At 43.9% G+C, this 22,796-nt stretch overlaps 2 protein-coding genes across 2 annotated transcripts in view; one reads left to right on the top strand and one right to left on the bottom strand.

Annotated features, from left to right (window-relative positions):
* The window catches only part of ACO1 (aconitase 1), a 60,489-nt gene extending 44,602 nt beyond the window's left edge, over positions 1-15,887 (top strand). Inside the window, exons 16-21 of the mRNA XM_030832659.3 lie at positions 1,401-1,505; positions 1,975-2,117; positions 4,565-4,712; positions 8,916-9,038; positions 11,755-11,940; positions 13,546-15,887. Coding sequence (XP_030688519.1) covers positions 1,401-1,505; positions 1,975-2,117; positions 4,565-4,712; positions 8,916-9,038; positions 11,755-11,940; positions 13,546-13,659 — 819 coding nt within the window. The 3' untranslated portion in view covers positions 13,660-15,887. The remainder of the gene's footprint in view (positions 1-1,400; positions 1,506-1,974; positions 2,118-4,564; positions 4,713-8,915; positions 9,039-11,754; positions 11,941-13,545) is intronic.
* Positions 15,888-19,914: 4,027 nt separating this feature from the next.
* RIGI (RNA sensor RIG-I) overlaps positions 19,915-22,796 on the bottom strand; it is a 38,703-nt gene continuing 35,821 nt past the window's right edge. Inside the window, 2 exon segments of the mRNA XM_030832660.3 lie at positions 19,915-20,332; positions 21,914-22,055. Of these exon segments, the coding sequence (XP_030688520.3) occupies positions 20,034-20,332; positions 21,914-22,055 (441 nt within the window). The 3' untranslated portion in view covers positions 19,915-20,033.

Raw genomic sequence — 22,796 nt, forward strand, 5'->3', positions numbered from 1 at the left:
AAAAATAAACTTGGTGTGCATTTTCCAAATACAGGGAAAATGTATGGGGCTCAGCATCATTTTCTGAGCCCCTTGGATGTTACCACTTTCCCTAGTCTCTGTGATAGGCTGACCCAAGGGCTTCAGCCTGGGGCTGGTGGTTTGAATGAAACAAGAGGGAAGACTGGGGAGCAGAGTCACACGGGGGTCATATTCATGCACTGTGAATCCCACAAGCTGCTCATTGGGAAATGGTACAAGGGAGTTGGGTAGATATTGGGTTAAATGTATTCCTCCAAAGTCTGAGTCAATGGACATGTAGAGCTAATTCAAGCCAATCTGAATGCATAGCAGCTGTCTTTTACTAGCTAATGTCCTTATGACCTGGAGGTCTACTTCCCAGAATCTTCAGAGCATACCTAATTTCCCCTGGGGTACAATCTGGATTATTTCATAAATTATAAGTATATGTATTAGTTATCTATTGCTCTGCAACAAATTACCCCCAAACTTAGTGAGTTAAAACAGCAAGTTTTTTTGTTTTTGTTTTTTTGTGGTACGGGGGCCTCTCACTGTTGTGGCCTCTCCTGTTGTGGAGCACAGGCTCCCGACGCGCAGGCTCAGCGGCCATGGCTCACAGGCCCAGCCGCTCCGCGGCATGTGGGATCTTCTCGGACCGGGGCACGAACCCGTGTCCCCTGCATCAGCAGGCGGACTCTCAACAACTGCGCCACCAGGGAAGCCCGCAAGCATTTTTTTATCTCAGTTTCCATGGGTCAGAAATGGAGGTGCGGCTTAACAGGGTGTGTGTGCCTTCACAAGGCCCCAGTCAAGGTGTCATCTGGGGCTGCAGTATCATCTGAAGACTCAACTGGGGGAAGATCCATTTCTAAGACCACTCATGTGGTTGTTGGCAGGATAAAGGACCTCACGTGCTGTGGGTAAAGGCCTCAGCTCCTCACTGACTGTCAGCTAGAGGCTGCCCTCAGTGCCTTACTAGTGGGTCGCTTCACCTGCTCTTCACAGAATGGTAGCTGGCCTCCATCAGAGCAAGTAAGCAAGCAAGCGAGGGTAAGAGGGTGAAAGTGACAGAAGGCAGAGTCTCTTTATAACCTAATCCTGGAGGTGAGTCACTAGGCCCAGCCCCTACTCAGCAGGAGGGGATCACTTAGGGGTGTGAATCCTAGAAGGCAGGTCCGTGGGGGCCATTCCAGAAGCTGCCTATCACAGAGCACATGTATTTTTAAATTACTTAGCATGGTGTTGTCTTAGTATAGAGGAACTCTGTTGTGTGACCATTTAGAATAAGAATGGTTTTCACTGTGCTCTTAGCTTGAATATATGTTTGTGTTTGCATGTTAAATTTTCCTTAGGATGGACTGTGATTAGATCTGCCTTTCCTTTTTTCTTTTTTCCCCAAGACTGTGAATGAGAGCTGGAATGCCTTAGCAGCCCCATCAGATAAGCTATATTACTGGAATCCCAAATCTACATACATTAAGTCACCACCATTCTTTGAAGACCTGGTAGGACTTTTTACTTTTTAACAAAACGAATTCTTCAAAAAGTTTCTTGCCTTGCAAAATCCATATTTAAACCTTATATCCATAAAAACAAGGGAAATCTTCTCTGAAACTGATGATCAAGGAGTCTGCACTGCCCTGGGTGGGACAGGGAGGACTCCTGGTGTCCTTAGCATCTGAGGCCTTCTCTGGATGTGGAGAAAGAGAATGTCGTTTGCAGCAGCATCCCTGTTGCTTTCGAGGGGACAGTGCCAATACTTCACCTCCCTTCAAGAGTGAGATATGAATATTTTGCATAAATTCACCTCACCTTTCTAAACACCCCTGAAAAAACCAATAAAACTAGAATTTTCTATGCGCTGATATAGGGCTGTCATCTGGTTCAGGTCCATGGACCGCTACTGTTGGGGTTCCCCTGGTGACATGTTGGAGAAAACCTGGGCAAACACTGACTTACTGTGTTCTTTGGTAGACTTTGGATCTTCGGCCCCCTAAATCTATAGTGGATGCCTACGTGCTGTTAAATTTGGGAGATTCAGTAACAACGGACCACATCTCTCCGGCTGGAAATATTGCAAGAAATAGCCCTGCTGCTCGCTACTTAACTAACAGAGGGTAAGTAATGAATAAGGGGAGGAAGGCCTGAAGGCAGAAATGGAGAGAGTGAGGCCAGCAGTTCTCTTTTCATGAGGTCTCCTTGGAGTCACACTTCGGTTTTTCACAGAACCCTGGGGCTTGAAAACCAATTGGTCTTTCTGTTTGCTGCTTCGAAGCTTCCCTGGGAGGATCCATCAGCACGTGAACCCCAGCTCTTTCTGAGCAGGTGTACTCATTAGACTCAGCTGTCATCCCAGCCCCCAGCTTGGCTGACTGTTAAAGTACAAGGCTCTGCTCTTCACCTGTGGCAGAGTCTGGTTACACTTGAAGCACTCGACAGGGCTAGAACTGGAAATGCATTGATATTTCCTGGTTGAGAGACATATTCTTTACAGAGATCCACTTCAAGGATTTGCAGTTTACGCATCCATTCAGCAATCCTTCAGTCACATACCGATTTTCACAGTATTATCCACTATTATTTAATATACCACTATCAATCAGTGTCGGTCCCAAATGGGACTTTCATGAGAGTCGTCTGGGGATTTAAAAGTTCCTGGTTCCCGTCCCCACCTCCTGAATCAGCTTCTTCAGGGATGAGGCCCAGAGCCAATTTGAGGAACGAAATTCAACACTTTTTTTTTCCCAGTAGGAAAGGATAGCTGCCTTGCCCCTCATCTCACTTGCCTAGTGACTAACCCATTTTCTTCATGAATTTCCCTTTCTATCCTGCTCACTCATCTCTGCCTTTTCCTAGTGCACCCTATGGGACAGTCTATTCATTCAGACCAAGAATATTTCATATTCCCCAGAAATGTGAGTGTTGTAAGTTTAAGAAGATAGCCCACATCTAGAGGAGATGATGCACAGTGGGTCTGTGTCAAGATTTTTCTTCAACGCAGGGCAACTACTTTTCAAAATGTATGGGAACTGCCTATACACAGATACATATTGTGAGATTTTAAAGGGATATGATTCTGCTTTGAGTGGGAGACACAAGTCCATCAGCAAGTAGAAAAGGGCAGGTGATATTCAAGATGAGTCAGTGAGTCCCTGCTCTTCCACTCACCCACACTGCTCGGGACACATTGCCCACCACCTTGTTCATTGAATGTTCCAAGCAAGGCCAAGTACCCTTCTGCCTGAGAGCCTTTGGTTGAGCTGGCTGTTTTTTCCTCTTGGATGCCCTTCCCCAAGATACCCTCTTAGCTAACTCTCTCACCAAGTTCAAGTCTTCCTCCATGAGTTCACTCCCACCATACTCCTGTTCTCCTTGCCCTGGTCTACCTTTTCTTTTTTCTGAGGTATTAACCACAATCTAGGAACACGTGCGTAGGATGCTCTTTAAAAAAATTTCTTTGTCTCCAGCTTCTAGAACGTAAGCCCTGCAAAGGCAGAGATCTTAATTTGTTTTGTTCATTGTTCACCCACAACAGCTCCTGGCACATAGTTGGTGCTCAATAAAAAGTTGTTGAGTGAATGAATGGGAGAAAAGGCTTCTAAGAACAAACAGAGGAACTAGGGAAACACAAGATTGAGGCTGGAGGAAGAAACTAGAAAATGATCAGTGACCAACACCTTTTTAGATTGGTGATTATTGATACTCTAGAGAATTGAATGAAAGGAGATATACCTTCTCATAAAAATGCACATGCACATTTTGGACATAATTTCAGGGGTTCATAGCCACACTCACCTACTCCTGAAGCCCATTCATAGACTCTCAATCTTCAAATTAGATCTAACTAATAAATCATTAACCACACGCTTCCTAGCATTATAAGAAACAGCCCAGTGAACTGGTCACCATGTTCATTTTAAGATGTTGTTACTCATTTTGCAAAGTGTCCTTTCATTGGGACCCACAGACAAGATTTTTCTTTGATTTTAAGACCACCGATAGCTATTCCTGTCTGCCTCTTTGGCACTGCCCTGATTTTGATCTTACGAAAATTCTAAGTCATGTCGCCAGTTATGTGTCTTTTCATTGCACTGAGCTCCTGGTAACTCAGGGACATATTTGAACCTACTTCTGTTTAGTTTATAGAAGGTATTTTATGTGTCCCCATTCTTGGCTCTACCTGACTGGCCTACCCTGAGTATTCCCTTTGCTTCCTTTGTTTTTTTTTTACCCATTTTTAGTATTTTACCTTTTGTGAAGCTTTATAGGCTACCCTACTGAATCAGTAAAATAAATACTCCTATTAAAGTCCCTCCCGATTGCTCTACTCAGATTTATTAGACTGTAGGTTGCTGCTGGGAGCATACTGATTCACAATCCCACCTGCCACCTCTCACTCTGCCCTCAGTTGAAGCCATGGGAACAGTTTTTCTGCCTTGGAGAACAATACTTAGCAGACTTAGAGAAACACCTAGGTTTGTGGGTTTTCTCTTTTCTCAGGGTAAGCCAAGTTTAATCTTCTCTCAGTTCACTAAACCAGTTCCCCTCCTGCTTTCGTTATCAGCTTGACTCCACGAGAATTCAACTCCTACGGCTCCCGCCGAGGTAACGACGCCATCATGGCGCGGGGGACATTTGCCAATATCCGCTTATTAAACAAATTCTTGAACAAGCAGGCACCACAGACTATCCACCTGCCTACTGGCGAAATTGTGAGTATTGTGTCTTCTACTTCATTAAGAAGCCAGAATTTCTCAGGCTCTGGGTGGTTGGACGTTGGCACCATCACTTTCCTTTTGGTCTTCTTTTTATTTCACAGCTCATCCTACCTCTTGCTTTGTACAGTCCCTCTTGCCAGGTGTCCATGTATATTAGAGTTCATCCTTGATGGAGAGGCCCTTTAAACTGGGAAAGCTTTTCCTGCTTAGAGATTCTGCTTCATGCTTTAACTAAGTCTAGTCTCCTAGGAGTTGAGCTTAAAAACCTCTGAGTGAGATTTCGTCAGCTCAGAGTACTTGAAGGAGAAATTCCAGGTTAAGGTGGAGGATATTTATGAAGAAGTGCTATTTTATTGGACTGGCCAAAAAGTTCGTTTGGGTTTCCGGTGGCCTCGTATGGAAAAACCCGAATGAACTTTTTGGCCAACCCAATATAACTTTAATAGCATTTAATTAATTTACCATATCACTAGGAAAAGAAGGAATGTACGGGATTGTGCAGGCCTGCTAGGATCCTAATGGGAACCATTTGGAGTTGGCATATTACAGCTGGAATTGTCCGTTCACAGATGGCAAGCATATGAGAGGTGGGGAAGCCTGCACTTTAAGTCAGACAAGCCTGGGTTCAAGTCCCAGCTCCACCTCATATCAGCTGTGGAGCCCTCAGCAAGTTGTCTCCCTCTCTGAGCCTCATTTTTCTTACTTGAGATGTAGAAATAATATCTACTTTTTAAGGCTCTGAGGCTTAACCTGGAATGGAATGACATGTAAAACACCTAGCATAGCATCTGGCACAGCAGCAGGTCCTCAGGGTCAATTCCCTTCCCAGTGAATGCTGTGAAACCGCATGAAAACTGGTTAAGCTACTTAAGAAATAACCCTCACAAATTATTTTAAAATGATAACGGCCAAATACGTCTGTGGAACTTACTCCATCCCAGGTGCTGTTCTAAGCTCTTTGCATATACTGACTTGTTCAATCCTCATAACAACCCTTTGAGGAAGGTACCATAATTCTCCTTGTTTTAAGTTGGCAAGTGGAGCCTAGAGAGCTCATGTAACTCCCTAAATTCACAAGTCTGAGGAGCTGAGATTAAAACCCATGGAGTCAGGCTCTGTCCGAAGTCAACACTCTTTACCACCAAACACACTGCCTCACTTGTAACTGGTTCTATGTTTGTAAAGCAAATTCATCATAGATACTCTGATCACCTGGATCCAGCACAAAGTCAGTGCCCAGGAGATATTTGTTCAGTGAATAGCAGGGATGATAAACTATTAAGTGAAAAAGATACAAATAAATGGTAAAATCCCCGAGAGATGAAGGGGAAGGACTTGCAGTTACAGACTTTGGAGGCCTCCAGGATACTGTCACAGTGAATCTCCCTCATGTACAGCCCTGCCATTGCACAGAACTCCTAGTCAGTTGCTTAGTGCCTCAGCTTAAATAAGGAAACAGAATGAGAGATGAAGAGACATTTGAGTCAGGCCTTGAACTTGGAAGACAGACAAAGAACAGAGGAATATAAAGGACAACAGATAATGGAAAGAGTAGAAGAAAACTAAGGAAAACAACTGTCTCCTCAGTGATAAGAGATGATTTTCTGTTGCTGTAAAGTAATCAGAAGACAAGAAAGAGCTCCTTAAAAAAAAGAAAAGCCCCTAAAATTTCACAGGAAAAGTTGATTAGTTGAGAATATCTTCCAGAGTATAGAAAGACAAAGGGGAAATTAGAAAATGTAAGAAAATTAAAGACTGAACCGAGGAGGGCCAACATCTGATTGAATAGAGATGCTAAAAAGAACAGACAAGATCTGAGAGGAAATTATTAGAGAATTAACACAAGAAAATTCCTCAACTGCAAAATCTGAGATTCCAGGTTCAAAGGTCCACTGAGTGCCCAGCCACATGATTAAAGAAGACCCACTCCAAGTGACATCATTATGAAATTAAGACAGCAAAGTTGGGAATTCCCTGGCGGTCCTGTGGTTAGGACTCCACGATTTCACGGCTTGAGGGCCTGGGCTCGATCCCTGGTTGGGGAACTAAGATCCCACAAGCTGCGCGGCACGAACAGCAGAGGTAAGGAGATCTAGAAACTTCAGAGAGGGAAAAACAGCTTATGTGCATTGTCCTGGGGATCAGACGCGCTCACAGCAGCCCAAGAAACAGACTGAGGAAAGTTATTGGGACCCTAAAATCTGTGTCCCTCATACTTCCAGCCAAGTGAGATTAAAGTAATAACACATTCAGCTATTCAAAAACTTTAAAAATACCCTCAGTCCCAGTCTCAAGAAGCTACTTAGTAAATGTATTACACCAAAACGAGGTAATAAACCAAAAAAAGAGGAAGATGTAGGATCCAAGAAAAAGAAATACAGGGAATCAACAGGATGTTGGGGAAAGAACAAGAATGCACCATGTCCTCAGAGAGCCATCAGTCCACACAGGAATGTTGGGTTCCAGGAGTGACACCCCATGAAAAAGATTTTTAAATTAGATTGCCTGATAGATTTGAATGTCTTTAGAGAAGACTTGTATTGATACTTTAGGCAGTGCATTTGGGAATTAATTAACAGGTAGGGACACAGAAATAGGTGAGCACACATGCAAAAATTTTATCCCAGTGGAAAAAAATTTTTTTAATTGCCAAGAAAAGGAAATCAGAGTATATTATATGGCTCAGCTATAAGTGGCATTTACATAATCAAAATGTATGACAATGATATTAGAAGGCCGCGGAGAGTAGGGGTGGGGGAGGGGAAGGAGCGCGGTGGTTAAAAGAACTAAATCATCAAAGTAGGAAATTAACAATAAAAAAGGAGAAATGAAGAACTGGCTGATTAAATACTTAGGGATACAGAGGCACAATAACAGAAGAAACCACTAAATTTTATGTTTTCTTCGGAAGAGCGGGAGAGTACAGGAGCTGATGCTTTATAAGCTGCTTGCTACTCTCAGTTTGGCTCATGTATGAGAAAAGCCAGGAGCTTGCAATTCTAGACCTGCTTAGTCCCACTCACCTTGGGTTCCTGGACCTGCTTAGTCCCACTCACCTTGGGTTCCAAGACCTGCTTTGCCACGGGATTGTCAGCTTTGCGATAGTTTTGAAAGCACTTTAAAAAACACACACTCCCACAGTCTTAATATACAAAGCTACTAATAGATACCTCTGAAAATATCAGGTAGGTTGTTTCTTTCTGGTCTTTGAAAGGATCCAGGCTATTTGGCTAGAGCAGGCTTTCACTGGTTTTTTGTTTGTTTGTTTGTTTGTTTTTAAACAGTTTCTATATTCATGAGCTCTATCCAGCTAAAGACATACAGAATCCTACCTAGATTTAGGCGATGCCGTGTGACATCAACCACTGTCTCCATCCTTTCACCGCAATAGTAATTTGTGAAAGCCTACTTGAGAATTTGATTAGACACCTTTCTAGAGCTCCTTTCAAATCAAATACTCCTTCTTTAGGACAGATCTTATTTTCTGACTTAAGTAGCCAGGAGAAAACAATGTTTTATTACTCACCAGCAATGATATCATCTCTTTGTGAAGTCTCAGCTCAGCAGAATATTCAGAGTTCCTGTGAGAAACAAATGAATCTATTTGTGTAAGATGTTTCTCATATATACTAAAAGGTCCATTAATCCTTTCCTGTCCTTTATTGATTGGTGCTTCCATCAGTGTTTCTACTGTCTCTACCTTGACCTCCATGTAGAAGGGTGACAAATAAGAGTTTGCATTTTATGTAATTTCTGAACACGTGACCTTCTTTCTGTTTGGCTACCCTTCACAACTGACCATCACTGAGTTTCTGGTACTCAGTCAAAACCCAGGTTTAGGTGGGATTCTCTGCTTTAGCTGTAAAATATTTTAATCAATGGAAGAGTTAAAAAAAAAAACTGATCTAATTTCCTATTTTTCCCCTGATGCCCTAGGATTTGAATGTTTTTCTAAAACTAGGACAATTGGGCATTTCACTTAACAGTATAAAATTCAATTTGACAGAGGTACGTAGATGGAGTTAACTGGAAATTTGTAGACCAGGCAACTGACTGGTTGAGTGTTCCATTGACTTTACGTTGGCTTGGCCGACTACAGGCACTTCTGCCCCTGCATGTCCCACCAGGACTCACTGCCCCGTGTCCACACTCTGTGCCTTTACTGTGTCTGTAAAACCTTCCTCTTCTCTTCCTCAGCTTGACGTGTTCGATGCCTCTGAGCGGTACCAGCAGGCGGGCCTTCCCCTGATAGTTCTGGCCGGCAAAGAGTACGGCTCAGGCAGCTCCCGAGACTGGGCAGCCAAGGGCCCTTTCCTACTGGTGAGTAGGATGCAGAGACATCCCCGCAGGCAGCTGCCCGTCTGAACCGGAAGGGAAGCTGGGAGGGAGGCCAGAAATAAAATGCTTTGCTTTACTTTGCAAGATGTAGAAGAGCAAAGCAAGCTCGGGAAAGCAGGGAATGTTTACTCATCTCCTGCTTCTTGGTAGATCAGGATTTACTTCACTGAGTGAAGGGTAATCTAGAGTTCACTGGCTTCCCTTAGATCAAACATTGCTATCCTGGGAGCTGTGGATCTTTGGGGGTGTCTACAGAACAGCTGGGGGGAGGGTCCCGAAGTTTATCCATCCAGAAGTGTGTAGTATGTGCCTTTTTTTTTTTTTTTTAATGGGGAAGGTTTCATGGTTGTCATAACGTTCTCAGAGGTTAACACCTGAAGTTTATTCAAGGCTCTTGTCCCAGGTGAATGTGAGGAATAAGCTACTGCTACTGTATCGTCAGGTTCACAGAAGGGAAAAAGTAAGGAGCCTGAGCTTTGGATAAGCTCGGGGAATGCACATTTTAACAGTTGCTTATCACTGCCTGTGAAAAGTCTGCATACAGGCTCAATAGAAAAGGAAGCCCTCTCTGTATGTAGACAGTCAGCTCTTTGGAACCTTCAGCCATTTCAGGGCTTGACCTGCGTCAGGTGTCCCTGTGGGAGGGGCCACGCAGGGCCTTTTACCTCTTGAGCATTTGCTTGCCCTGAAAGCAGGGCACACTCCTGGTGACTGACTTTAATCCTCAGGATAGGGTAGAATAGCTTAGCTGGTATCAATTTAAATAACGATGGCTCGAGCAAATCAATGCACTTGGCAGATGCTAAGTAAGTTGATATCCACAAGTACAGTAAAAAAAAAATGGCTGTCTGGCACGCAGCCCTCCAGACTCCCAGGCTTCTGAAAAATGTCTTTGAACATCACACCTATTTTTTTTTTTTTTTAGGCAATCAGTTTGCAGTGGGTGGGGGGGAGATGTTCTTATTAGTTGGTAATTTGTCAAAGGCCTGCCTTTTCTAGAAACTGCTGAAAAGAACCTAAGAAATTACAGAAGAAAGGATTTTAGGAAGGGAGCTGGGCGCTGCAGGGAGCAGTCAGGTGGGGACAGTGAGATCTGGGGAAATAAGAAGAGACCTGGCACCGAGGGGCTCTCTAGAGGCTTGCTGGGCTGCACCAGCCACAAGACCAAAGAAGGAGCCCGGATACAGCGACAGAGACATCAGTGGTTTAATAGAGGGGGGCTCTTACACATCGGAAGCAAGGTCCTGGGGCAACAGCCCACCGTGTGCAGCAAACAGCAAGCAGGACACAGCAAGTCTTCCCTCCCCTGCGGGAGAAGGAGGCTACCATTTATAGGGGGGATTGATGTCAGGTTGGCTCATCAGTTACCAGGGAAACCAGCAGCTGGGGCCTGTGCCTCACAGCCCCTCAGGTTAACCACCACCACTAGGGCAGATGTTTCCCTTTAATAAACTAGCAGGTGGGGCCGTTCTGACTTTAAGGGGCAGGGGGCAAGCACATTCATGTGAGTAGGGCGGAGGTGAAGCAGGGACTGGTCGAGCAGGGGATGTACAAAGAGCAAGAGAACAGCCATCTTGAGGGGCCTGACCATACACGTCTAGACTTCTCTACAGAACTGCTCCAAGTTCTGTCTGCCCAGACAGCCGTACACACTTCATTCTGTAGCTGCCCAGCCTTGGCCACTAGGCAACCCCGGGCTGTCCTCATGCAGAGAGGGCAGCTGTGATCTGCAGTGCTGCAAGGCCCTTTACACAGAGCTTGAGATGTGAATGACCTGTGTTTACAAAGATTACCACTTCCCCCAAAATAAGTATACAGTACATATATACATAAATCCATACAAAATATCTACTGTCTTAAAGAATCTGCCCTTCCTCTATAAATTTGCTTTTAAATTTGGAAACACCTTGATATTTTAAAAAAACACCTGTGCCTGGATCTCATTCTAAGAGATTCTGGTTTAACTGGTAAGGGGAAAGACCAGGACATCGGGCTTTTAAAAGTCTCCCCAGTGATTCTAATATTCAGCAGAGTTTGAGAACTACTGCTCTATACCCATGGTTCTCCTAAATTAAAAGAATCACTGTCTTCTCCCACCCATGCTCCCTGTTAGAGATTCTGATACAGTAGACCTGGGGTAGTACCCATGAATCTACATTTTTTTAAATTAATTTTTATTGGAATATAGATTTACAATGTTCTGTCAGTTTCGACTGTACAGCAAAATTAATCAGTTATACATATACATATGTATAACTCTTTCTAAGATTCTGTTCCCATATATGTCATTATATTGAGTAGAGTTCCCTGTGCTATACAGTAGGTTCTTACTAGTTATCTATTTTATATATAGTAGTGTGTATATGTCAATCCCAATCTCCCAGTTTATCGCCCTCCCTTCCCCCTTGGTAACCATAAGTTTGTTTTCTACATCTGTGACTCAAGAATCTACATTTTTAACAAGCTTCCTGAGTAACCCTGATTCAGGGGATCTTAAAAGTGTACCCTAGATATTGAGACCTTTTAGGGCTATCTTACTATTATATTACAGTTAACTAACATTTGAGGATGGGATATTCTAGTTAATCAAGTATCCTGGTTTATTGATCATTGCTGTATATTGCCAGTTATAGATCATAGTAAAATGTGTCTGTGTAACTAAAGAAAAACTGTCCACACTACTCTGTTGGCTCATCAGGGAATCAGAGCTGTCCTGGCTGAGAGTTACGAGCGTATTCACCGAAGTAACTTGGTCGGGATGGGGGTGATCCCCCTCGAGTATCTCCCCGGGGAGAATGCAGACACCCTAGGACTCACAGGGCGGGAACGATACACTATCAGCATTCCAGAAACCCTCAAACCACGAATGAAAGTCCAGGTCAAGGTAAGTCGGCGCCTTTCCATGCCAGGCCCAGCTCAAAGGCCCTGTGTTCATCATCAATCTTGTTAGAAGGAAATCAGTGGGATTTGGAAGGAAAAATAAATCCTTCAGTAGACATGCTTTAGACTTAGGAGTTCTACTAGCACCTTTCTGACCTGCCAGCACAGTGATGCCACACTATGTCGGTTTATTATTTATTCTGTTTACTCATAGAGTTATCAGTTCCATCCTTCCTCCCAAACCTGCCAGCCCCACTGTGTCCTGTTCCTCCCAATCTCAGCCCAGAGAACGGTGATGAAATCTCAGCGAAAGGGCATTTTCACATTACCTTAAAAACCTTCTTAGGGGCTTCCCTGGTGGCGCAGTGGTTGAGAGTCCGCCTGCCAATGCAGGGCACACGGGTTCGTGCCCCGGTCCGGGAAGACCCCACATGCCGCGGAACGGCTGGGCCCGTGAGCCATGGCCGCTGAGCCTGCGCGTCCGGAGCCTGTGCTCCGCAACAGGAGAGGCCACAACAGTGAGAGGCCCGCATACCGCAAAAAACAAAACAAAACACCTTTTTAGGGCTTCCCTGGTGGCGCAGTGGTTGAGAGTCCGCCTGCCGATGCAGGGGACGTGGATTCATGCCCCGGTTCGGGAAGATCCCACATGCCGCGGAGCGGCTGGGCCCGTGAGCCATGGCCACTGAGCCTGCGCGTCCGGATCCTGTGCTCCGCAACGGGAGAGGCCACAACAGTGAGAGGCCCGCATACCGCAAAAAAACAAAACAAAACAAAACAAAACACCTTTTTAGGGCTTCCCTGGTGGTGCAGTGGTTGAGAGTCCGCCTGCCGATGCAGGGGACGTGGGTTCGTGCCCCAGTTCAGGAAGATCCCACATGCCGCGGAGCGGCTGGGCCCGTGAGCCATGGCCACTGAGCCTGCGCGTCCGGAGCCTGTGCTCCGCAGCGGGAGAGGCCGCAGCAGTGAGAGGCCTGCGTATCTCAAAAAAACAAACAAAAAACACCTTTTTATTATAAACCTGTGAACAGACACACTCACCCCGTCCTGAGCCTCACCCCCAAGCGGCCGACTTTGATTAGCCCAAAGGTGAAAAAGACAGTGCCCTGGATGAGGTAAGGATGAAGAACCAGCACCATGGTCCCAGGGTGACCTAGCTGCCCAGACAGACTAAGCTGCTGAGCTGTGTCCCAGGGTCAGCAGCTGGGCCAGTGCCTAATGGACAACCTTAACGAAACATCTGCTGACTGCCGACACTTCCATCCTCGGGCAGTCCCTGGAGGATGTTTAAAAAATATCCCAAACGCCACTACTAGCTACTGCCCTGAGAGGCTATTTCTAATTCTCAGGTGTCTCTCACTTCCATCACTTACTCTCTGCAGTGCTTGCTTTACCGTGTAGATCAGTACACTGGGGATCTTGTTAAATAAAATTCAACTTACTACTCAGCAGGTCTGGGCTGGGGCCAGCGTGCACCTGTCCCCGGCACTGCCGGAGTGTGGACCACACTTGGAGGGGTAGCCTGAGGGCAGGCCGGGCAGGATGCCTCTGGAAAGGGCTGGCTTGCTTCCTCCCTCAGCGATTCTTCTCTGCTTCTTCGTCCTCCCAGCTGGATACCGGCAAGACCTTCCAGGCTGTCATGAGGTTTGATACCGACGTGGAGCTCACTTATTTCCACAACGGGGGCATCCTCAACTACATGATTCGCAAGATGGCCAAGTAGGCCCTGGTTTCCTCGGAGATGGGCATCCTGGCCGCAGCGGGGAGGAAGCGCAGTGCCTACAGCCCGCAGGCCCTGGCGTGGCAGTCTCTCCACCCCAGCCTTTCCCCTCCCCTCTCCTCCCCTCCACGCAGGGGCGCTTCCAGCCCAGGGTGCCCTAAGGTTCCGGTGCCCATCCTCTGCACACAAAATCAGCAGTCTCTACATGCTCTATTTTTGTTAATCTTTTTATCTTTTTCTAGAATTTGGAAGCTTAGAATGGTGGGATTGTCAGTTGTGCCAGGAAGGGAGAGCTGAGCCCTTTACAGTTACTGATCACAGAATATGTTGATTTTTCACTCTTAGCCTGTACTGTTCAGCTGAACACAAATGTCTCCTGCCTGATTTTTGGTTCCTCTGTTACCCTCTGCTCAATGAAACCTTTCCCTTGAGAGTCCTTTGCCTCTGCATACTGTCCCAAAGTTAACCGACAAGGCAGAGAAGAACTTTTTCTCACTTCAAATCCTAGCCATGACTGTGATCCGCTCGCCCCGCCTTTTCCTCCAGAGTGAATGATCCAGACACCTCGTGGATGGCTGAGGTTGAAATTTTTTGATTATGTACCTTTTGATAGATCAACACTGAAGAAATATGGAGGTTTCTTTTACTATATTCAAACATTTTCCCCAGAAAATGTTTCATGTATCGAGAGAACTTTAGATGTGGTTTTGGAGAGAGATGCAGAACATTTCTAATTTGAATACGATTAAATCTATTTTCAAGGAAAACTTTTTGACTTTGATACTGAATTCTGCTGTGTGTGTGCCCCTCGTTTTGGGATATGTAGAGCAGAGCAGATCTCAGACTGCAGGATCCTGAAGCCTGGATGACCTTCGAGTTCTCCTCTTTTTGTAACCACGTCAGTAATATGCAGGTTAAATGGCTGTGTTGAACCTCATTTGGGAGCAAACAAGAAGGTGGCAATAGCCTGGTAGCAGTAGCAATCATGTAGTCTGGTGAACGGATCATAATTTTTTTATTTTCATCTAGGTTATCTGCTCATTTTCATCACTGAAGTCATTTCAGGGCACATGTCTTAAGCTACTCCAGCTGCCATAATGAAATATCATAGGCTGAGTGACTCAAACATCAAAAATTTATTTTCTCACAGTTCTGGTGTCTGGAAGTCCAAGATTGAGGTTCCAGCAAATTCATTTTCTGGTGAGAGCTCTCTCTCTTCCTGGCTTACAGCCAGCTACCTTCTCACTGTGTCCTCACATGGCCTTCCCTTAGTGCATGTGCACGGAGAGAAAGCACGAATGAATGAGCTCTCTGGTATCTCCGTCTTTCAAGGGCCCTACTCTCGTGACCCTTTTTAACCTTAATTACTTCCCTAGAGGTTCCATCTCCAGAGTCACAGTGTCCGGGAGGGCTTCGACATATGAATTTTGGGGGACAACATTCAGTCCATAACAGGGCACCTTAACAGCTTACAAATTAATCTTCTTGTAATGAATTTTAAGTCTCAACTTTAGCACTCAGGGTTTGTGCGCTGGTCAGTAGAACACCTAGGATCAAATCCTGTCTCCACCTCTTCCCAGATGACGGACAAGGCAGGTTATTGAGCGTCCTTGCCTCTGACGTCCTGGGATCTAGCTTCTGTTCATGAATAAAAATTACAAACAGAACCCTGTTGCACAAGACAAGGCTGTGACCCTCAAATTAAGAGCAGTCCTAGGATAAAAACACTAAGAAGGGCTGAGAAAACAGACGTCCACCCCTTAGCCCTCCATTGTGGAGCGTGGGAGCAGCCTGGTTCCCCACAATCAGTGCTTATGAGGAAACAGATTCCTGCAGCTATGACTTCTGGAATGGGATCCCTTCACTTCTGGACTCCCCTCCTCTACCTCCAAACACACTATCTTGTTCATTGATAAAATGTCTCAGCCAGTGTCCCATCCTTGCTCTCCACAAGGCTGAACAAATAGACCCTTTTTACCTGGTTTCTCAAGAAGGCACTGGGCTGCTTACTCTCCAGATTAGAAGTGTGCTGCTCTATGCTAGACCCAGCCCCTCCTTCCTCTCTATGGGGTTCCCATCTCCTTTGTTCTTAGTTTTCTAAATCCATTCCTGCCTGATCCCTCCTAGGGAAACAAGCGCTCCTTGGTGTGCACAGTGAGTTCACTGACCAACTTTTTTAATGCAGCAAATAAGCACATGTGTCTTTGGCTATGGGACAGCCTTCATGTAAGTGAAGAATAATCTAGGAGAAGGATATATTAGTCATGACTCTTAGTTGTAGTGTTAGAAGCACAATTCAAACTGCCTAAAGCAAAAAAAAAAAAAAAAATTGGCTCAAAGAACTTGAAGAACACGGGTGGCCATGGCGGCAGGTCTGATTGGATCTATGACTCAAACAGTTTCCTTCCCTATCGTTTCCCCTCTCGCCCTTCATTTGTGAAGGCCTCTTTCTGGGGCGGGCCGTGTGCGGGGGGATATGGCCACCGGCAGCTCTGGGGTCACAGTTAATAATTTGTGGTTGTAGAGATCTGTCTCCCAGTATTCCCTAGGCCAAACATACTGGAAGTTTGCTAGTCACCTAAATGAAGAACCTTATTTTTGGCACAGTTGGCCTTTCAGGGTTGAGTTAGGACAGTGTGGCGCACCCTGCAGGTTATGAGGAGCAACGGAGAGCTGCTTCTGAAAATCAGGAGCCAAGGTTCCACTGGCTACCTTCTTTGGAAGTTGTTAAATGTCATGACCACAAACAGAATTTAACATCCAAGTAGCTTTTGTTCACCCAGACAGCCTAATCATTGTGCACAAAGATTATAGAATTACAGCTGATATTTTTAACAGGTTTAATAATTTGCATCCCCAAAACTGAGATCTACTTTTTAAATACAGATTTGTTGAGTGGAATTTAGTTTTATTACATAATATAATAAAACAGAGTTACTGGTATGATCCTGAAATTAATACTCCAGTTTGGTTCTGGTTGTCTAGTCAGCATCAGGGCTGAGTATCTGCTATTGTGCTTCTACAGGATGTTAACAACGTCCCATGAATAAAAGGGGTCCAGGGTCGGGGTATCTGGGAACCACTGGGTTAAACGGGCCTTATTACCACAGAATTGACATAAGGACACACAATGGCAGTGTGTACTGGAAGTCACTCATTTGAGGGGAGAGGGGGCAGCAGACAATATAGAATCCTATCTGCCCACAGAACTGCTTTCTTCAGAGCATCTCACAGCACTTGGGTTTCAAACGACACACTTGAGGAAACACTGACCTGATGGCTTGTTTTTAAATTCAAATAATAATGTCAGTTTTAAGGATGGGAATCAGTTTACTGGCCTTGTGACACAATCAGGCATTTGACTGAAGGTGACTTTTCATTTCAGGTGAAAATATCACAAGGCGAGCACTGGTGGGGACCACAGAGTTAACCAGATCGAGTGGTTGTTATCAGATTATATCAGAACCACCTGAGGAACTTCAAAACGTACACGTTTTTAGACACACCCTGGCAGGATGTTCTAAGGGGGCTGGGCATGTGCCATGAAAAAGACTCCCCAGTTGGTTCTGAAATGCAGCCTTTGACCTAGAATCCAACGACCAGCATTTGGACATCAGTTAAGAGTGCGCAATTCTTAAAACCCTACCTACTGGTTTCTTTCATTCAATAAATATTAACCAAATGCCTACTCTGTTCCATGCTCTATGCCTGCAATGGCTTGACTCCAGGCTAAAGTCAAACAAGGAAATTATTTTTCTTGTTTCAGCTTTAGCCTGCATTCTTCTGTTGGCTGTACTATTCACCTTCATCCAAATTGAATTATTTAGATACTTGCAAGAACTTTTCTCAAATAGATTTCCAGTGGATGTTGTATACATCCTATTGGAGTCCTTAAATAGCAGCATCCAAAAAGGGCACTCACATATACAAAGAGATACTTGTTAGATTGGGATTTATAAGAAATATATATTTGGTCTTTGTCCCTAGTTTCTGGCACAGAGCTCCTAAAACCCTTGGAATTTCGTGATAAGAGCAACAAAGGTGTCTCTTGTTATGTTAAGGAGCGACTCTTGGACCACCCCTAAGGTTGGGGGCTGGTTACCGGAGAAACAACCACGTGATTAGAGGGTTAGACCTTTCAGTCCCACCCCCTGACCTCAGGGGAGGGGAGAGGGGCTGGAGGTTGAATAAATTACCAATGGCCAATGATTTAATCCATCATGCTTACGTAATGAAACCTCCATTAAACCCAAAGGACAAGGTTCAAAGAGCTTCCAGGTTTGTGAACACGTAGAGATTCAGAGAAGACACAGAAACTCTGAGCCCCTTCCCCAAACCTTACCCTATGCATCTCTTTCATCTGGCTGCGCCTGAGTTACTTCCTTTTATAATAAACCAATGATCTAGTAAGTAAAAGGTTTCTCTGAGTTCTGTGAGCCTCTCTAGCAAATTAAGCCCACAGAGGAGGTTGCTGTAACCTCTCATCTGTATTCAATTGGTCAGAGGCACAGGTAATAACAATTTGGCTTCTGAAGTAGGGAAGAGGTGGGGCAGTTTTGTAGGACTGAGCCCTTAACTTGTAGGGATCTGACGCCATCTCCAGGCAGATAGTGGCAGAATTGAGTTGAATGGTAGGACACCCCGTTGGTGAATTGCTTGGTGGTGTGGGAACAAAGCCCATATTAAAACTGGTGACCAGAACGTTAATACTCTAATAAAATATAAATGGAAAATGAATAAAAATTAGCAAGCAAGTTGGCTTAAATAACCCATTTTATTGTGTCTTACTAAGAATACTATTAATAACCATTATCAAACAACTACTATGTATATCAAGTACTTTATGTTATTTCAGTTAAAAACTCTCTACTAAAAAAAAAAAAAAAAACTCTCTACTAACTCTTACAGGTATGTGTTATCCTTGTTTCGCAGATGAAGAAAATTAAGCCTAGGAGAAGTTATGTAACTGGCAAGTTCTCTGACTCTCATCAGATCAAAAGGAGGAAGAGGTGGCTGCAGCAGGTCACCCCACTGATCTCCAGGACTGATCTGGGGGTCTGGGTGGCCTCCTGGACACCAGTAAGCCTTCAGATATAAGTGCTATCTGAAAAGAGTTATGCGACCCCTTATGCTGAGCATATTAACATTTTATGATGTTTGGAGGTTTGTTAAAGCCATTGATGGTCCTAGTGAATTACAAACAACTAATCTGAATCTGTTTTAAGAAGATGCTTAAATTACTACAGAGGCTATCCTGAGCGGAACATAAAATACCTTGGCCTGGATGGAGACAGTAAAACTCAGGTAGTTGTCTCCATGTCTGGAAAACCCCAAACGAAGCTCTGGAGCATCAGCCTTGTTAAATGACACAGGAATGCCATTCGGATATGTATTCTAAGTTTTTTAATAGAAAGGACAGCCAAATTAAACTGCCTCTTCAGTATCATCCAAGGGACCTACCTGAGAACAGAGTCCGAATGTTGACCATCAACTATTACTGGAAAATGGCTTGAAATGACCATTCGAAGGGAACAATGGCACAGGTTAAGAAAACAAATTAATCGGTCAAGATGTACAGTAAACCAAAAGAACAGAAATCAACTTCTCAATGAGTACTGTATTATTTAAATGCCCCCATAACTAAAAATTGTCCACTGTAGAATTTTAAGATCAGATGCCACACATAGAGAACACAAGTGTATGTGACTATTATGCCTGTATGTGTATATATATTGAACCTTTGGAATTACCAACGTGTAAAGGATCAGCAAAAAGGAGCCAACAGAAAAGACTGGGGTAGAGTTAGAAGCGCTAGTGGCCAAGAGGGAGTTCCAAGAAAGGAGTATTCAACAGGGCCAAAAGCAGCAAAGAGGTCAAACAGAGGGAAGGACTAAGACGTGCCCAGTGGATTGGGCCACCAGAGTCGCTGGTGACCTTGACAAAAACAATTTCAGTAGATTATTAAGGGCAAAAGCCAGTTTACAGTAGGTTAAGGAAAGAAAGGGAAGCATGGGAAACCTTTCAACATTCCATTCACTCATTCATTTATCTCAATGTGTACTGAGTGGCTAGCGGTGCACACTGGCAGTGGGTTCTGAAGGGAAGAATGGCAATAAGTTAAGCCTTTTTCATTTTTCCCAAGCTCTACTGACCTACAAAGTGATTCACTGAGTGCTGTGATTCATTCACTCGTGTTTTATGTAAGTGATACAGTACAAACTCCTGAAAACAACAGAAGTTAAGTGATATATACTCAGTACAGTACAAGCCTTAGGGAAAATATCCTGACAGTGGTACAAGTGATCTGTGATTCACCCACTGGTCTAATTTCTTCCTCACTCAAGGTCACCCCTTCCCTGCAGACTGAGGTCCTGAGCTCAAGTGGACATTTCTGCAGCATCAAATGGGATCTTCTCAAAATGAAAGTCCTTCCACTTTGCATACAGTGTCTGAACTCCAGTTGCAACATCTTCCACCACAAAACTTTCAGTCTTTATAACTGGAATCTCAAATACCTTATACTTCACATGGATTCCCCAGTCATAGCTGCAGTCCTCCCTGGCACAGAAGATCTTTGCTCTCTTCTCAAAACTCCCAAAGCTCTTTGGTCTGGGGTGTAACTTACTCACAAAATGCTCCCTGAAAGCAACTCCAACCATAGTGAAATGGCATTCCTACGGATGAAGGGATCGAGTAGCATACAAAACAGAACGTTAGAACCAGAACATAACTGTGATTTAAAAAAAAGAAAACTCCACAATAATCAGAGATGATGAGAAGGCGGGATCCCAATTCTTTTACAGATGGAGTAAGAAGGAAATGTGGATTTGCCTCAAGGCCAGAGTAGAATCCACGCAGCCTGACCACCAGTGACACAGGTGGAGGTTAGGGTGGAGGTGGAGGTGCAAGTGAGGGGGCAGGGGACACCTCAGGAAGAGGAGGACTAAGAAGTTTCCAGGCAACCTGGCTCCCCAAAATAGATACTCCTTATTAATTCAGAAACAAAGAGGTATTTATTGAAGATCTGTGAAGCCTGAGTTCACCAGTGGCCCTGACAGGAAGAATCCAAAGGATACAGAGAACAACAACAAAGGGTCAATGTGTATCTGAAGAGGCTCAGGGACTAATGTGTCCACTGGCCCCGCCCCCAGTCAACGTTTGAATAAACCTGAATAAACACCACAGTGCACAGAACAAACGCAGATCCTACATAACCAGTCCCTCGGGAAAACATAGTCTAAAAGGGCCATTTCAACAGAAGATCACCCAAATTGGAGCTGAAAGGACCTTCCTTTTACTGCTAAAGAAAAAGACTCAGAAAGGTATGGGAACTTGCCAGTATTACCCCTAATACGCTTCTTGCTCCAATGTTGGACTGATTAAAGACTCAGCTTTCTGAAGACTAAACAGAACCCTAAAGTAATAACTCATCATCTGACCCGGCCCAGGCCCTCCACCCTCCCCAATCGGCAGCAATAGTTACATCCAATTTTTGTCTTTGGAGATTTTTCTAACCCTTATCTAAGAGTTTTAGAAAGCTACCCTGCAGATGTCATGTTTTTAAAATAAGGAGATTTTGCTTCCATTGTAAAAGTGATCCATATCCTCAGAAGAAAGTTTAGAAAACACAAAATAGTAGAAAGAGAAAAAATCATGGTATCTCACTTCAAAATATTAATACATTTTAGTATACTTCCTCTAGCCTTTTTTGGTACAAACATAAGTGGTTTTTTGGTGGTGGTGGTGATGGTGGTATTGCTGCTATTATTTTGCACTGCTATGATCATAGCATATTTACTACTTTCTATCCTCGTTAATTTTCCCACTGTACCATTAGTTTGTAAGAAGTTTTTCATTATACTATATAAGCTTCCTAATCACTTTGTTTAATAAACTTTATTTTCGAGTAATTTCAGATTTACACTGAACTACAGGTTTTACCACTTTTTCTAATAATATCCTTCATCTGTTCTAGGATCTAATCCAGGATACCATGGTGCATTTAGCATAACCATTATTTGTAATGGCTACGTAATATATAATTAAGTAGCTGTGCAGCAATTTTTAAGCTATTTCTTTATTGTTGAACGTCAAGGGTTTCTTTTAAACTTTTTAGCCTTTTAAAAATACATGGACCATGGCCATGATAACAACAGAATAATAGTATTCTTACTATAAATATCTCACTGATAGATAATAAGCTTTAATGAGTGCTAAAAAATGACCCAGTGCTATTTGTTAAAAAGACTGCCTATCTCCATCACTCTTATATCAGCTGTATAACATGCAAAGGTTTTGCACTTTCTGCAGAGCAGTTTTTTATTTTCCTTATCAAGCACAGGTTTTACTTTTCCTTGATTATCCCTGATGAATTTTTCATGAATCTGTATCTGGCAAACCTAGATGCAAAAAAACAAAACAAACAAACAAAAGAACCTCCTCAAATATGTAATTTGAATATAACTAGGATATATATACACACACATATATATGTACATAATCATTCATTCTTATACAACTTCCATGAACATACAGTACCTGGCTTTGTTCATAAAAATCTCATAGGTAATTTTATTGATTCTCCTAATAGGAGAATTCTTTGTTAGTTAATGTTTAATTGTGGCCTCCAATTAGCCTTTTAATATCTTCATCAAAGATGCCCATAAAAGCACTAAAGATGTCCGTGAAATAGTGATGTGAACCATGCTTTCCACTTTAGTAGTTGGTAAAACTTTAAAAATCCTTCACAGGGACTTCCCTGGTGGCACAGTGGATAAGAATCTGCCTGCAACGCAGGGGACATGGGTTCGATTCCTGGTCCGGGAAGATCCCACATGCAGCGGAGCAACTAAGCCTGTGTACCACAACTACTGAACCCACGTGCCACAACTACTGAAGCCCGTGTGCCACAACTACTGAAGCCCACACGCCTAGAGCCCACGCTCCACAACAAGAGAAGCCACTGCAATGAGAAGCCCGCACACTGCAACAAAGCCCGCACACTACAACTGCATAGCAGCGAAGACCCAACACAGCCAAAAATAAAATAAAATTAAATCTTTAAAAAAAAAAAATCCTTCACAAACAGACATATGATATGCATTAACTGTTTCAGGAATAATTACACCCACTCTCAAGGC

Source organism: Globicephala melas, chromosome 6 (genome assembly GCF_963455315.2).
Source record: "Globicephala melas chromosome 6, mGloMel1.2, whole genome shotgun sequence".
NCBI classification, from domain to species: Eukaryota; Metazoa; Chordata; class Mammalia; order Artiodactyla; family Delphinidae; genus Globicephala; species Globicephala melas.